This window comes from Cornus florida, unplaced genomic scaffold (genome assembly GCF_030987335.1).
Source record: "Cornus florida cultivar Cherokee Brave unplaced genomic scaffold, ASM3098733v1 CherokeeBrave_3.0.0_Hap2_Chr11, whole genome shotgun sequence".
In the NCBI taxonomy this organism is placed as follows: Eukaryota; Viridiplantae; Streptophyta; class Magnoliopsida; order Cornales; family Cornaceae; genus Cornus; species Cornus florida.
In genome coordinates, this window is record NW_026775581.1 from 53,979,890 (window position 1) to 53,996,728 (window position 16,839).

The following is a 16,839-nucleotide window of genomic DNA, read 5'->3' on the forward strand; positions in this document are numbered from 1 at the left end:
AAAAATGTGATTTTTATGAAACTTTGGAGTTTCATATTTTCTTCATCCGGACTCCAAATCAAGTGATTCTCGAGTCCATCTTGATTAGTTTTTCGTTGTCCTTCCAGTGGTATGCTCGGTGGCACCCGAGTCCATAGTTTTCAGAAATGACTATTTTGCCCCTGGGGGCTTATTTGTCATATTGTTGGTCTTTTGCTTCCGCGTCAGTTCTCATTGAGTTCCATGACCTCATGGAAGGTCATTTTGACTTCTTAAAGTCTTGTTTTCTGTTTTGCTTCCGCATATCGGATCCGTTATCGGGTCAACCTTTGGTTCATCACAGGACACACTGGCCTAAAAACCAGGGTCGTCATACATTTCACATGCTATCATAGTTGAGGACTTAGGGCATGACTTGTGTGTTCCAAAATCTTAGTTGTGCATGGAATGTGGTTTAATGCATTACTTGTATCTTGATACACTCTTGGTTGCACAACTTGTTGATTTTGGAACTTGGGATAGCAATCATGAATTAACATGGCTAGGACTTGGTTCTAGTACAGGAGATAGAGAGCTCCCTATATTATAGTGCGCACTAGAGAAAGGTACCCATGGGTTAGTAGCCCTAAAGTGATCCCAAAAGTACGGTTTTAATCCGGGCGATATCCGAGTATCCACATTGGTTGATTTCACTCTTTTAATTTCAAGTTACTATTCCTTGAAGATTTAAAACTTGTCGTGTTATGTGGAATGCACCAATCTTGTTTAGTTACATAGATATTATGCTTTATCTTGGATTTCATCCTTAAGTTTCAAGTGTCCATTCCTTGAAAACTTAAGAACCTTTTCATGCCATTGATTTCATTCTTTAAATTTCAAGTGTTGTATTCCTTGAAGATTTAAAACTTGTCGTGTTTTATGAAATATTCCAACCTTATTTAATTGCATAGACTTTATGCTTCATCTTGGATTTCATTCCTTAAATGTCAAGTGTTGTATTCCTTGAAGATTTAAGACTTTTTCATGTTATATGAAATGTTCTATCCTCGTTTAATTGCAAAGACATTATTCTTGCTTCATGTATATAGATCTCATTTAGCATACTTGAAACTGTGCACTTATTATTATTATTTTTTTTGTATCTAGATTCTATTTAGTATACTCGTGTCTCTTATACTTGCTTTGTATGTTTCCGATTTTCGTTTAGTATACCTGTGTTTTGTATACTTGCCTCACATGCTTTCATTTTCGTTTGGTACACTTGTAACCGGTATGCTTGCATGTCGTGTATCTCATTTCAACTACTTATGTAGCTTAGGATGATCCCTGAATCTCACTTTGACATAGACGGTAGGTGGCATGAGCCCCTTTAACATGTTTCACCTTAAGGTGATATAATTATAAAATGCTAGGTCGATGCATGCTTATCTCCTACGAGTAGCTTTATGTTACTCACCCCAAAGTTACCGGGGTCATTTTTCAGATACGAAGACTTAGTTCGTGATACTCGTCATTCCTTGGATGACTTGTAGCTTTTAAGTTTCCATTTCATGCAAATGTTAGCATGAAATGTCATTTTGTAGCTTTATATGTCAAAGCTTGTATTTTTTATTCTAAATATGTAATGTATGACTAAGCACACCTTTGATATTCATTTTATGTATATAACATGAGGCCAAGTGCCAAGCATGATTATATTTGCACTTGTACTCATTTAGCGCCATAATTTGTTTAAAAATGTATTTTTATCAACTTTGGAGGTTTTGCATGTAAAATTTTGTAAATGAATTGTAATAAGGCCGTGGGCCATTATACCATGTTTAAAATGCCATTTTTTTATTTATGTGCATGTTCACATCAGCACACTGTAGCATATAATTCAAATTGATCATGCCATGGGGGATTCAAGTAAGGCTTATGAAGTCCTTCTTCATTTTTTTGGTTCTGCAGACCTTTTTGTAGAATTTCTGGTTGTTTCGGTCGACGGAAGCATTATTTCGGCCGACTGATAGCTATTTGATCAATTGCATTTCAAATTCCAGTAGCCAATTTCATTTCAAGCCACAAACCGGTCGACTGGTTTGTTATTTCGGTCGACCAAAATGAAGGCTCATTCTTTTCTTTTCCTGGCTCACTTCGGTCGACCGAAGCTCTATTTCGACCGACCAAAATGGAGTTACCTTGTAGGTTTTGTTTGGTTGTTATTTGTTCAGGCTTTTATCAATTGGCTTGTTTCCACTTAACTTCGTTAATCTTGTTTGAGCCTTTTAATGGTATACGTGGTCTAGTTTGAACTAGATCTTATTCATTGGTTGTCTTTGGTGCCATAAAGTACCATTTGACCTTTTCATTCTAGCTTTCGCTTTTGATTATTTCTTGAGTTTCGTGACTTCATGGAAAATCACATTGGCATCTTTGAGATAATCTATATCTCTAAAGACTTTGGTTTTATATTTTGCTTCTGCATTTCTGGATCCGTTTCGGGTCACCACAGGACACACTGGGTTTATAAATCTAGGGTCACCACAATGTGTGTGTCATGTATATACAACTTCATATTCAATTCGCTTTATACAGTCATTGTGGTGACATAAACTTTTGAGAAATGCAATGTAGAAAGCATAAAACAAATAGGAGTAGTTGTCTTTTGTACATACCTGCTTCTCGTCAATTGTCCAATATTCAAGAGGGGGCCTGGGAATATATCACTAGACAATATGAAGAATGCAGAAAGTTGGAAGGCGGGAGAGAAAACCAGTCCAGTTAGAGAATTGGAGCAATGGTAGGGAAGAAGCTGCCGTCAGTTTTTACCCTCATTTTTGTCACTGCCTCCTTTTTATAGCCCTAGGTCATTCAGGTGGTACATTGTTGGGCCTCCGTCCTGAGAACGGGTCAGGGTCATGCCTCTTTTGGGTCATGTTGCCCTAATTCTTATATTTCTGAATCAAATGCCAAGTGTACCTTTCCTGTTGAATGATCCAAAAATAGCAGGCTGTAAAGGCAATTGTACTATTCCAGCTGTCTTTTGCTCTTATCCTCAAACTGGGCCTTGCTTTAGTGGGCAAGACATTATTGATTTTCCATCCTTCATTGCAAAATCCCTACTGCATCCCAAAGTCGCTTGAAGAGCCCTACCATAACTCTTCGTTGCTCGGATCGAGGTTCGAAGCCCGTCGATCGATGGTTCGTGACTATGTTAGATCGAGGTTCAAGGCCTGTCGATCGACAGATTGTGACGAGGGATCGAGGTTCAAGGCCCGTCGATCGACAGATTGTGAAGGAGTTGGATTGAGATTCAAGCCCATCGATCGACAGCTGTTGGATCGAGGTTCAAGGCCTGTCGATCGACAGATTGTGAAGAAGTCAGATCGAGGTTCAAGGCCCATCGATCGACAGCTATCGGATCAAGGTTCAAAGCCCGTCAATCAACAGATTGTGAAGAAGTCAGATTGAGGTTCAAGGCCCGTCAATCGACAGATGTCAAATCGAGGTTTAAGGCCCGTCGATCAACAGATTATGAAGGTCGGATCGAGGTTCAAGGCTCGTCGATCGATAGATTGTGAAAAGGTCATATCGAGGTTCAAGGCCTGTTGATCGACAATTTGTGATTGTATTAGATCAAGGTTCAACGCCCGTTGATCGATGATTGTGAAAAGGTTAGATCGGTGTTCAAGGCCCGTCGTTCGACTGTGAAGAGGTAGATTTATGGTTCAAGGCCCAAGCCCATCAACCGAATGTTAGGCTAAAGTTTGAGGCCCAGTGGTCGACTATCACTTACTTTGCTGAGGTTGACTTTGTCAAAGTGTTGACTGTTTGACTTGGCCTTTGGTGATGTGGCTGAACCACGTCCACATTTAGTCCCCCTGCACGTGACCTTTTGAATTTTGAAATAAAAGGACAAAGGGGCGCGTGCATAAAGATGTATTAATGAATGGCTTTTGAAACTGATGTCTTTTCGGCTACCGGTGGTTATGCATTTAATGGGGAAATGATAAGACACAACTGTGCAGTGTCTTTGTCTTCCCCAAAGTTCTAACCGTGGTCTATATAAAAGGTTGTCATGGAGGCAAGAGAAGAATGTTACAAATAGAGTGTGTAAAAGAGAAGGCAGTGCAAGAGAGCTAGATACTAACGTATTGTTGTGAGGATACTGGTCTGTGCGAGAGTAACAAAGGTTGATTGCAGAAGCATTGAGGGTGTTTAATAAAATGACGAAGAGAAAACAGTTGAGTAAAACCAGCGAACTAGTGCTGGAAGTGCCACCGGAGGAGGGGTGGAAGAGGGTTCGATTTTTTGGGCCAGTGGATAGGTTTTGGACTGCAATAGGGGATATGGCCAGAGACGAGATTGATAGTGGGGTAGCCCAGCTAATGGAGGAAGATGTCGCCGTGGAAGCAGGGCTCGGCAGCCAGCGAACTGTGTGCACCGGCTTGCCATTGAACAAGGGATGTATCCGTTTTGCTTTATTTCAAAACGCCAGTGGGCCCATGTGCAGGGTGGGAGGAGTGGTCTGAGCACATCTTTAGTCACAATATGTATGTGCAGTGGCTGCGTCAATCACGAGTTACGCGAGCCATACGTCTATCCCGTAAGTTGAAGGTCCCCTAAGATAGTTCGGGGTTAGAATTGCTGTTATCAAGGTGGTATAGTACGACACACACCTTTGTGGCGAAGTGAGGAGAGTTTACACCCACGCTGGAGGATGTGGCCCAACTGCTTGGCCTACATATCATGGGTAGGGGATTTGCAGTGCTCTTGACGATGGATGCAGCGGAAAAGGGCATAATGGCTGCGCTAGAAGAGGGTTTAGAGAAGACCAAAAACTATGGTTCCTTTTTTAGTACAAAGGGGGCTAGGTGCAATGAGAGGGCAGAGGGAGCCAGGAAAAGCACAATAAGGGCATGGATACGATATTGGTTTAAGGATCTGCAGCCATCCTTCAAGGGAGACAAGTCAGAGCGTCCCTTTGTCGATGGGGACAAGATTAGGCATCCTGCAGAACTCGCAGCATATGTACTGTGCTGGTTGTCAAAGTATGTATTCCCAGGGACTCCAGATGATGCACCCTTGAGTCGATGGTGCCTGATAGTAGTGAAGATAGCTAATGGAATTGCGATTCCTTTAGGGCCATTATTTTTTGGGACACTGTACCATCGATTGGACATGATTGCTGCGGATAGTGCATGCTCAGTTGGTCGATACCCCATGATGTCCTATGTGGCGACTGAGTTTTTACAAATGTTCTTATATGAGCGATTCCCCGCGTATAGGCCTTTACCCCTAAAGTTGAGCGACCATAGAGCACGAGGAAGGCGCTGGTCAAGGCGAATGTGCAGGTTATCACTTGGGGAAGTGATAAACTCTGAGCGGGAGTTTGTTTTTAGACCCTACCAAGATGAGGTAACTAGGGTGGCCGATTTGGGGATTTATTGGGAAGATGTGTGATACCCCTTGAATCCGAGACACAGGTTGATCAGGCCCAGGCCCAAACCCGAGGGAATATCAAATAATTAATATTTAAAAACGAACACAGATGATAAAAAGATTTAAGAAATAATTATTAAAGCTAAAAAAATTCTAAAATATATAATTCTCAAATAACAAAGATTAAATAATCCAACTCTCCTCAAAAACCTCCAAGAGTACAAATCGGGAATCCATCAGGTGGACCCCTAAATAAAATCCCAATTGAAACTAAAACTACTATAAATAAAATCCAAATCCAAAACATGGAGTGAAATCCTATGTCGTCAGTAGATTGAATGATTGTCTCTGCTCCGCTAAACAAGCCCTAAGACTGGAATCGTCCGCTACCTGAAAAATATAAGAGTGGGTAAGGTCCACAAACAAGTTTTAATCTAACTACAATTCATGCAATGAGCCGATACGCAAACACACCCTATATATCTCAACAATAGCTATCTAGTCCATACATATATATATCCATACTAAGGGACATTCACTGGACTATATAGGGGGTTTCAACCTGAATAAAAGGCAACATGCAAAACGCACAGTGGGTATGAGTACCAAAGCCTAACAGGGTATACCTCAACCTATCATTGCCAGCTACGCATCCACTGCATATACGCACCCTAACCATCGACTTTGAGACTTAAGCTCATATCGTGGTACCACAATTATATATATAAAGTCCGTCCAAAAGCAGAGTATGTCATTCAATTCTTTGTCGATCTGACATAAGACTCCTATTCCGATTAGCCACTCAACTTACTCAGTCGATCTGACTTAACCGCGAATAATAATAAATCCAGGTAGTCATTCAACTTACTCAGTCGATTTGACTTAACCACAAACAACAATTAATCCAGATAGTCATTCAACTTACTCAGTCGACCTGACTTAAATAAAATTAGGATTCAATATTTTACAATCTTTTCCTTTAATCCAATAGGATAGGTTTTACCATTTTGAGCTAAACCATCCCTAGTATGCCACCGTCCCATACCGGTGCATACAATCCACAATATCCATGTAAATTATAACACATAAATAATAGTTTAGCAATTTACAGTCCCAAACCATTATCCAAATAATTGCAGAAGAGTGTCTAATATTTCAGCAATTAAAACCAAGCATTAATCCATGCAATTGTAAAAAAGGTTTAATATTTCAACAATTAGCATCCAGAGCATGCATAGATCAAAACTAATAAATAAATGGCCCTATCATGCATTTAAAATAAGTTTTATAATCATACTATCTCCCATTAAATTGCTAAAATTAATCCAAGCAATTTATTTACTTCCATCCGTTAACAGCATAAACAAATAGTTTAATTTTATATTGTTCGTCCCATTAACTTAGAGGTAAAGCTTAATCAATTAGAGGCCTTAATAACACCCAAGATTAACTACTTAACCCCTCTGTGAAGTCCCAGCCTTAATCAGAACAGTTCAAACCCTTAACAGTCTCAAAACAGTGCGTTAAACAAATTCAAAAAAGGCAAAATTGAGAGAGCCTGCTCCATAACTTTGGGAGCAGGCTCTTTTGTGCATGGAGTTGGCTCCATGACTCTTGGAGCCAGCTCTATGGGTGTGGGAGCCGGCTCCCACTTCCATGGAGCCGGCTCTCTCCCTCTCTGAGAGCCTCCAATCCAGTTTTCTCTGTTTTCGACCGTTCTGCTTCGTCTCTGGCCGCTTCTAGCCTTACTGTTCTTCATCTAAACTGAACCTAAGGGTCTTAAATCGCATCTAGTATCATTCTAGACCTGGTTTATAACCGTAAGACTCCATAACAATGATTAAACACTAGCGACATGTTATGCTAAAAACAGACGATGAACTCCATACATGCGAGAATTATTTCAGATAAATTTCACAGACAACAGATAATTAAATTTAACATATACTAATCATGCAAGCATCAATTAATGTCCAATTAATTCCCTAGAGTCTATCTAGGTGCACAGAATACAAGCCGACGGGAGAGAGGAAGAAAAGAACTTGCGTGTGATTTCAGTTATGAAATCTCGGCGTCGTCTCTAAATTTCTGGCAATACTGTATACCGTCAAGCCTCCTACCGCTCCGGCTCTAATCCACAATCCACCTCCTTGGTCCTCTCTGTTTTCCTCATTGGTAGCCCTAACCGTGTCTCTGTTCTCTCAACCCTCCCTTTACGTGAACAAAATTTAGGTTTATGTTTATGTGTTTTGTTCTTAAAACCCTAAGCCAAAACTTAATGATACATTTATAGGCTTAGAAATATACAACCCTAATTCTAACTATGATACGAGAAGGAAAAGAAAACAATTCAATCCGTAAACTAAGTCGGCTAATACAGAACCCCCAGCTGACTAAAACCCTAATTAATTAACCATCCTAACTTAATCCAATTAATGCCATTTATTCCATTTAAATTAACCATTGCACTAATTAAATTCAATTAAACAAATAATTAACAATAAAACAAATAATTATACAATTAATCAAATCGTAACCAATTAACAAACAAATACAATTTATTAAACAAACAAAGATAATTAAATACCCAATTAATTCAAATAACAAGCAAATAAATAATAAAAGTATTAAAAATGCAATTAAATAATTAATTAAAATACCAGGACTGTCCTTTTAAAATTAGGGGTACTACAAGATGCAAGGGTGTTTACGCCAAGGCAAAAGACGGGGGACACAGAAGAGCAAATGTTTGTTTTGGTGGTGCTACCGGGCTATTTGCCTGGGCGATTCGAGCTGGGCGATGTGCTTAAGGTGTATAATCCTAGGCATTTACCAAGGCAATTTGGGTATGATCAAGGTGTCCCGAGCTACTGTGATTTGGTAGAGAAGTATGAAGAGTTGGAGAAGGCCTTGTTTCGATTCAGTGTGCTATATGACTTGGCCGAGAAAGAAATTGGCTGTATTGTGATTCCCTCGCAAAATAGTCAAAGTGACATTACAGGAGACTACAGGCGATTTTGGGTGGACTACTTGGGGGCATTCAGGATGTTCTGTTTACAGATCCCTTGTCCTTGTGCCCCATTGCCTGTATACAAAGATGATGTGTCTCTTCGCATACCTAGGCCAGGGGTGCAAGGCCATAGGTCGATAATGGCTTCATTAGTCTCAGAGATGGGTGATGTAGCGTATGACGCCGTACCCGAAGCATATGTGCCTGCCACACCCGTCGAGCCAAGGGTGAACAGGGGGTGGCAAGGGGGCTCCCTCGAGGCCGACGGAAAAAAATAAAGTGTCAGACGATAGTGAAGAGCCTATTGTCAATCTAAGGCGACGAAAGCGGAAAGCTTCAGTAATCAACCTATCGGAGGACAGAGAATCGTCGAAGGAATCGGAATGAGTGGTGGAGCTGAGTGATGATGATTTGCCAAGTGTGGATGATGTGGCAGAATCGAGGGGGGAAGATGTGTCAAGTTCAGGGGAGAAGTTCAGTGGGGGCATTGGGGCAATGTTAGCTGTTGGAGGTTCGAAGAGAGAGATTATGAGGCGGTTGATGACAGCTAAGAGCTCGTTTCCTCCAATCCATACGGTTATGGGTAAGTATGATGGAGCAATAATGTTTCTATTTCCTTTTAATTTATGTGAAACTTATGACTTGATTTGGGGGTTGCAAGGAAGACACCAATAACAATCCTGCGTATGCCACGAGTAGAGGAGCCTTCGGTGCCGAGAGCACTGATGCCAATGCTACTGCTAGAGTACCGTGCGAGTGAGGCTCCGAATGTACAGGAAGAAATGATAGAAGAACAGACCTCAGCCGACACGGTGAAATTGGAGGATATAGAAGTGGAGATGCATCATGGGCCGCACGAGGTAGAGGGGATGCAACCACTTTCCTCGTTGGAAGGCTCGAACAATGCAGTAAATAGGCGAGCCTCGGAAGAGGAGGTTGAAAGTGGGGTAAACAATGCGACCGAGGGGGCACATAATGTTCTTGACCCCCTTGGAAAGGTTGGTCGAGAAGGGAAGGTGATGCCTCGCGCAAACAGTCAGCGAGAGATCGGAGAGACCCACGAGGCAGTGACGATCGTAGAAGAAAGAGTAGAGGTTACTTGGCGGGGAGTGGTGATTGGCACTAATTATGTCCCGTTGCTAGAGGCAGCTACGTGAGCGCACCCAGTGACCGTAGAGACTATCGGAGGAAAACATCTAGTATTTCGACGTTTTGGCTATGAAGCTTTAGGACGAGTGCTCGAAATATTTGGTGTGGTGGCACGGGGAGGGGGATCTGAGGACCTGATACAGGAAGCACGTGAGTTAATCGAGCTGCTAAGAGACAGGGTGGAAACACAGTGGCTGAACGTAAGGGTTGAGGCGTGCTAACGAGTGGTGGGACGAGCCTTCCTAGCCTAACAGATGGCAGTTAGATGCGCGAATTGTAAGGGACAGGCATATGATGGGAGAGATCCAGGCTCGCCTGGCGATGGCAGAGTGTGATAACCCTCGGATCCAAGACATGGGTTGATCAGGCCCAGGCCCAAACCCGAGGGAATATCAAACAATTGATATGTTAAAACGAACATGGAATACAAAATAATGTAATAAGAAATAAAAATAATAAGCTGAAAGAAACTAGAATAAAAATCCTCAAAACATAATTATTTAAATTCATTAATCCAAAACTCCATAAGTTTACAACTCGGGAATCCATCCAGTGGACCCTTTATTAAAACCCAATAGAAACTACAATATCTGAAATAGAATCTAAAGCTAAACATAGAAAAGATTCCTACGTAGTCGGAGGAATGAATATCTGTATCTGCTCTGCACGTCCAAGCTCTAACCCTGGAATTGACGGACACCTGAAAAATAAAGAGTGGGTCAGGCCCACATGCAAGTCCTATCCTACTACGATCCAAACAGTAATCCGATACGCAGATACATCCTAGATAGCTCAACAATATCTATCTAGTCCATACATATATATATCCACACTAAGGGACATTCACTAGACTACAGTAGGGGTCTCAACCTGAATAGAAGGCAACATGTGAAAACGCACCCATAGGTGGGCATGAGTACCTAAACCTAACAGGGTACACCTCAACTTACTTTAACCAGTTCCGCATCCACTACATATACGCACCCTAACCAACGAGTCTGAGACTCAAGCTCATCTCGTGGTACCATAAACATATATATAAAGTCCGTCCAAAACCAGGGTATGTCATTCAAATACTTATTGAGATGACATACAATATACAAATTAGTTAGTCACTCAACTTATTCAGTTGATATGACCATCCATTACTTCAAGAAGCCATTCAACTTAGTCGCAGTTGATCTGACTCAATCACAATTTGGATTCAATATTTTTCAATCCATCCTTTAATCCATTAGGGTAGGTTTAAGCGTTTTGAGCTAAACCGTCCCTAGTATGTCACCGTCCCATACCGGTGCATACAATCCTCTATATCCATGTAAATTATAAAACATAATAATAAGCTAGTAATTTATAATTCAAACCATTATCCATATCATTGCAAAAAAGTATTTAAAATTTCAGCAATATAAATCCCAACATTAATTCATGTAATTGCACTAGAGAATTTGATATTCCAACAATTAACCTCCAAAGCATGTATAGTTTAAACCTTAAACATAAAATGATCTATCATGCATCCAATATAAGATTTATAATCTTATTATAATTCATTATGTTACCCAAAATTTAACTAAGCAATTTGATTCTTTCCATCCATTATCAGTATGCTAAGTTGTATGCTTTTATATTGATTCATCCTTTAAATAATTTATAAAAATTATTTACATATCCGTATTGTCAAATCTCCTAAGCATAAGAAGTGTATTATGCATTTTAGAACCATCCAAAGTCCATTTAACCCATTTAGATTACTTAAAATAGGTTCCAAAAGAATTCTGGGCAATTAAAACGAGGATCCAGGTCGCGGTCCAACTGAGCCGGCTGAACTGCCAACTCAGTCAGCTGAGTTCCAAACTCAGTCGGCTGAGTCCCCAACTCAGTCGGCTGAGTTTGTGCTGACATCGTCTTCTTCGTCTGTTCTCCGTCTGTTTAGCCTCTGTAAACCCTAAAACTCCATTGTCAAGGCCTCTAAGCTTTAACCTAAGCCCCATACGTCCATACTAAGTTATTTTAGATGTTTTTACATGCAAAGATTTAAACTTAAACATAAATTATGCATCAAGAATTTCAGAATCATTCAAAATAAGAAATTGAAACTAAAAACATATACTCTATGTTTTAATCTAGTTAAGCATGCATGACTAATCAATTTTAGCATGTATTAATCCCCTGGAGTCTAGCTAGGCATGCACAGAACACAGATTAAAGGGAAAGAATAGAACAGAGACTTACCTTCGAGACTTTGGTTTTAAATCTCTAACTGTCGTCTCTGAATTTTCCATCAACGTCCTAGGCTGCCGTTCACCACCTTCGGTGCTCTTGGTTCAACCCAGAAGCACTCCACTCCTTCCTCCTTAAGCCTCCCTGTAAATTACTCAAGCTCCCTCTCTGTTTCTCTGCCCTCATAACTCTCTGTTTCTCTCTGTTACGTGAATAGGATTAACAAAACCCTTGGCAGACGTATACTTATGTATTTATAGGTTTTATTTGAAACCCTAAATTAAATCCTAAACCAACTACAAGTCAGCTCAACGTGAATCCTAAAAGAAAACTAAAACCCTAATACTAATATACATGGAAACCAAAACACAGACCACAGTTAAATTAAAAAAAAAACTATATATTTAAATAGCCACATAAGCACATAATTAAACCAGTACTAACTAAACAAATGTCAGTTAAATAAAATTAAAAAAAAAAAACAAATAAAACAAACAAATAAATCACACAACTCCATTAAATTAATAAATAAACAATTAAATAAATATAAACGCAATTTAAACAATTTATAAAATACCAGAACTATCCTTTTGAAATTAGGGGTATTACACAGAGCAACAACGGGCTCTTGTACAGGAGACATACAACGAGCTTGGTGGTGACGAATCAATTTTGCTATCTTATGAGTAAGGTAGTGGTAGTAAATAAAAGGCCAGTAGGTCCATGATGTACTATATTTTGTTATTAGTGAATTGAATGAAAGTTGAGCAGTTATGATCACAGAAATAAGAAATGTGATGGCAAATATGCATGTATTATTAGGGATATGGAACTAGCTCTAAATACAGAAAAGAACTAACTGTGATAAAACTTTAACCAACTAGAATTTATAGGGTCAGCCTTGCACCCATCACCCTGCAGTCTACAGTAGCCATTGGGTTGGACCTCGATGACAACATAGGGCCCTTCCCATTTTGGGGGTGAATTTTGGGGCGGAAGTGTTGTGCATGATGTGTTTAGCAGCTTTAAGAATAAGGTCGCCTACCTGAAAAGTACGAGGCCGTACATGCTTGTTGTAAGCTTTGGCCAAGGTGTGTTGATAAACCTTGAGATGTTGTCTTGCTAATTCTCGACGTTCATCCAAGGCCTTGAGATGAGTGAAGTGATCAACTTTACTCCGGGTTGCTAAAGCATCAGCAGGAATGGCGATTTCGATCGGGAGGATAGCTTCTGTGCCATATAGGAGGGAAAAAGGAGTTTGACCTGTGGCGTGCTTCCTTGAGGTGCGATGGGCCCAAATAGCTAATGGCAGCTGATCGACCCAATTAGACTTGTACTCGGTGATCGTGCGACTGAATATTTTGAGGAGAGATTTGTTGGTTGTTTCGGCTTGACCATTGCCTTTGGGATAGTAAGCAGAAAATTGGCGCTGCGTGATGTTATATCGTTGAAGGAGCTGAGCAACCCGAGAATTGACAAAGGGGGTGCCATTGTCCGATAGGATGATCGCTGGGATTCCAAAGCGGCAAATGATGTGTTCACGAATAAAGGCTGTAACTACGATGCCTGTAGTGTGTCACAAGGGGACGGCTTCAACCCATTTGGAGAATAAATCCTTAGCCGTGAGGATCCAATGCATTTGATGAATCGTTGGGTTGATTAGGCCAATGAGATCCAGACCCCAAGTGTGAAAGGGCCAAGGGGCGGTAAGAGGGTGAAGCACAGTGGGCGGAGTATGGATCTGATGATAATGGTATTGACACGGCTTGCAGTGTTGAACAAGTGTCTTGGCATCAGGCTCCATGGTTGGCCAATAGAGCCCTTTGTGGACCAAGTGTTGAAATAATTTGTAGGCACCCTGATGCTCAAAGGAGTGGGCTTGCTGAAGTGCCTCGTGAATCTCGGCGCCAACAAGGCATCGTAAGAAATTCCCTGCACAAGAGAGGCGAAACAATCGGCCGTCACAAATTTGGAACCATGGTGCTTAGTGTTGGAGTTTGGCGGCCAAGGCTGGGTCATCCGGGCGATGGCTGTATTGAAAGTAGCGGATAAAGGGAATCCGCCAGTCAATCGGTTCGAGCTCGAGGAGCTTGGCTGTATCAGGGCATTTCTGGTAGGCGACATATGCGTGTTGCAACGCAGCCGCCTAACTTGACATTTGAGGCCAGTAATAGCCTTGGCGCTGAAGCCATCGATAAAGGGCAATATCGGTTGTGGCACAGTGCTGCTGATGAACTTGGTGGATAACTTCATTGGCTTCTGTATCCTCTAGACATCGACTGAGGATGCCAGAGGGGGATTGATGATAGAGGACTCCTTGGATCAGATGGAAGCTTTTGAGCTGAGCAAAAGGCAAGGAACCCGAAAAGTCTGCATTTGCTTTACAATTGGGCTGTGCCAATCAGTGAAGTCTTCAGGAGGAAGAAGACTGGCGATGGTAGGTTGTGTTTGCTTATGAACGGTGATCTGTTCAGTATCGCTGGAGATGTCAAGTTTTGATGCGAGCATGGCAAGAGCGTCAGGGTATCAATTGGCCGATCGAGGGATATGAGCCAGGCGAATGGAGGTGAACCGAGAGAAAAACTTTTGAATGATCGTGCGGTACGAAGCCAAAGAGGGCTCACGGATTATAAATTCACTAGAAGCCTATTTGACAATTAACTTTGAATCACCATCGATGCATAATCGAGAGATTTGCCTGTCAAGTGCTGTTAAGAGTCTGAGGATGAGTACTTCATATACAGCTTCATTGTTGGTGCATTTAAAGTCAAGTTTGACAGCAACAGTAGAAATGAGGGTTGGGCAGGAGAACACGATACCTGCGCCTCCTCCCCTTGCTGTGGAAGAACCATCGAAAGACAAGTGCCATTCCTGGGGTTGCTCAAGAGAGGCGACCTGTAGATCATCGAGGGGCAACTGTTCATCCACAGGTTCGTGAGCTTCATTGGGGAATTGAGCAAACAAGTCTGCGAGGGCTTGACTTTTGATGGCTTTTGGCTGCTGGCAGGTGATGTCAAATTCTGCTAGGGAGAAGAACCATCGTATGGCCTTGCCTGTAAGCATAGGTTTGGAGAGGAGGTGCCTATAGGGATCGCATTTAGTGAGGAGAATGATCCAATGGGCGAGAAAGTAGTGCCGGAACTTATGCGCAGTGAAAACCATAGTGAGGCAATGTTTTTCAATAAGGGAGTACCATTCTTTAGCATCACGAATCAGGCAACTAATGTAATAGACTGGGCGCTCTTGAGTATCGACCTCTTGTGCGAGCAGTGCCCCTATGGATCGAGGTGTCGAGGTAATATACAGGATGAGGGGCTGGTCTTTTTGTGGAGCATGTATGATCTATGGGGATAGCAATACGTGCTTGATCCTCTCGAAGGCCACCTGATGAATATCTGTCCAAGAGAACTTCGTTTTCCCTTTAACAAGGGTGCTAAAGGCATAGGTTGCCTCAGCGAGGGCTGGCAAGAATCGACGAAGATAAGAAACTTTGCCCAAAAAGCTTTTCAGCTATTTAGAAGTCGTTGGAGAAGGCATGTCAAGAATTGCTTTGGACTTAGCTGGATCAACTTCAATACCCTGGCGAGTGACCATAAAACCTAAGAATTTGCCATGGTTGATACCAAAAGCACATTTGAGGGGATTCATTTTGAGATTATACTGGCAACAGCGCTCAAACACTTGGCGTAAGTCATGGAGATGGTTGGTTACCTGTTTGGACTTAATGACCAAATCGTCCACATAGTCTTCAAGATTGTGATGAAGTAAATCATGAAAGATAGCATTCATGGCGCGATGGTAGGTGGCACCTGCATTTTTTAAACCGAAAGGCATGATAGTATAGTGGAAATTACCAAGAGGAGTTCGAAAGGCTATTTTTTCTGCATCACCCTCGGCCATCTGGATTTTATTGTAACCACTAAAGCCATCCATAAAAGAGAACATTTCATGGCCTACAATGCCATCGACCAGAGTGTCGATAATGGGCAAGGGAAAGTCATATTTTGGGCAGGCCTTGTTAAGATCCCTGAAATCGACACACACCCTGATTTGGCCATTTTTTTTCTGCACAGGGACAATATTGGCCAACCATGTGGGGTGAATGATAGGCTTGATGAAACCAGCTGCCAACAACTTCTGGACCTCATCTTTGATTTGTAGCTCAAGTTCTGGCCGAAAAGGTCATGAGCCTTATTTAACCGAGAGAATGTTGGATAAGACATTAAGGTGGTGGGAGACCAATGAAGGGTGAAGCCCCGGCATCTCGTTGTACGTCCATGCAAATACATCGCGAAATTCCTAGAAGAGAGAGACAAGGTGAGTGCGATCTTGAGAGCTGAGTGTACCCGAAAGGAACGTAGTGCGAGGCTGCTCATTGGGATAGGCAAGTTTAATTTCAACAAGGTCTGGCAATGGTGCTTTCTCAAGGATCCGAGGCTGATATTCTGGGGAGTCAGTAAAGTGAACCTCTGCTAACCCCGAGCACCATCATAAACGGTAGATGACACGACCGTTGGGGAGGCAAACACGTTTGCATTCACGTGTGGCATCGCTGGTCTGAACTGGAGAGGGTGGGTGAAAAATACACTTCTGGGCGTCAGCCCAGGTAGGTAAGGGGGTATTGATAATGGTCGCATCGCAGTCTTGTGCCCAATCGTTAAAGTCATTGAAGAACAATACATCAGTATAATGAGCCTCAAAGGTGGCAAAGGGGCGATCTGAACATGGGACCGTGACAACTTGTTGTTCCAAATTCCTTTGAAACATTGATGATAAATGGAAGGGACAATGCCAAAGCGGTGCATCCATGCGCACCCCAGAAGGATATGATAAGAGGTTTCGCTATCAATAACATGGAACTTCGTGGAGGCTTGGAATTTGTTAATAGCTAGATCAACATTAACATAGCCCATCTAGCGGCGAAGATCATTACCGAATCCTGCAACCTCGATTGGCTCTTTGATCAGACGATCCTCGAAGATGCCTGTTTTGTGAAAGGTGGAAAGGGGCATGACATTGATGGAGGAACCATTGTCAAGAAAAGCACGCTTGAA

General features: G+C 41.8%; 2 protein-coding genes across 2 annotated transcripts; both read right to left on the minus strand.

Annotated features, from left to right (window-relative positions):
- Positions 1 to 12,707: 12,707 nt before the first annotated feature.
- On the minus strand, positions 12,708 to 13,589 carry LOC132281082 (uncharacterized). The gene is made up of 2 exons (XM_059782819.1): positions 13,466 to 13,589; positions 12,708 to 13,351 (listed from the first exon to the last, which is right to left on the minus strand). The coding sequence occupies exons 1-2, from the start codon at positions 13,587 to 13,589 to the stop codon at positions 12,708 to 12,710; spliced, it is 768 nt and encodes a 255-aa protein (XP_059638802.1).
- Positions 13,590 to 14,431: 842 nt separating this feature from the next.
- LOC132281083 (uncharacterized) lies at positions 14,432 to 14,947 on the minus strand. The gene has a single exon (XM_059782820.1). The coding sequence runs from the start codon at positions 14,945 to 14,947 to the stop codon at positions 14,432 to 14,434; it is 516 nt and encodes a 171-aa protein (XP_059638803.1).
- Between the last annotated feature and the right edge of the window lie 1,892 nt (positions 14,948 to 16,839).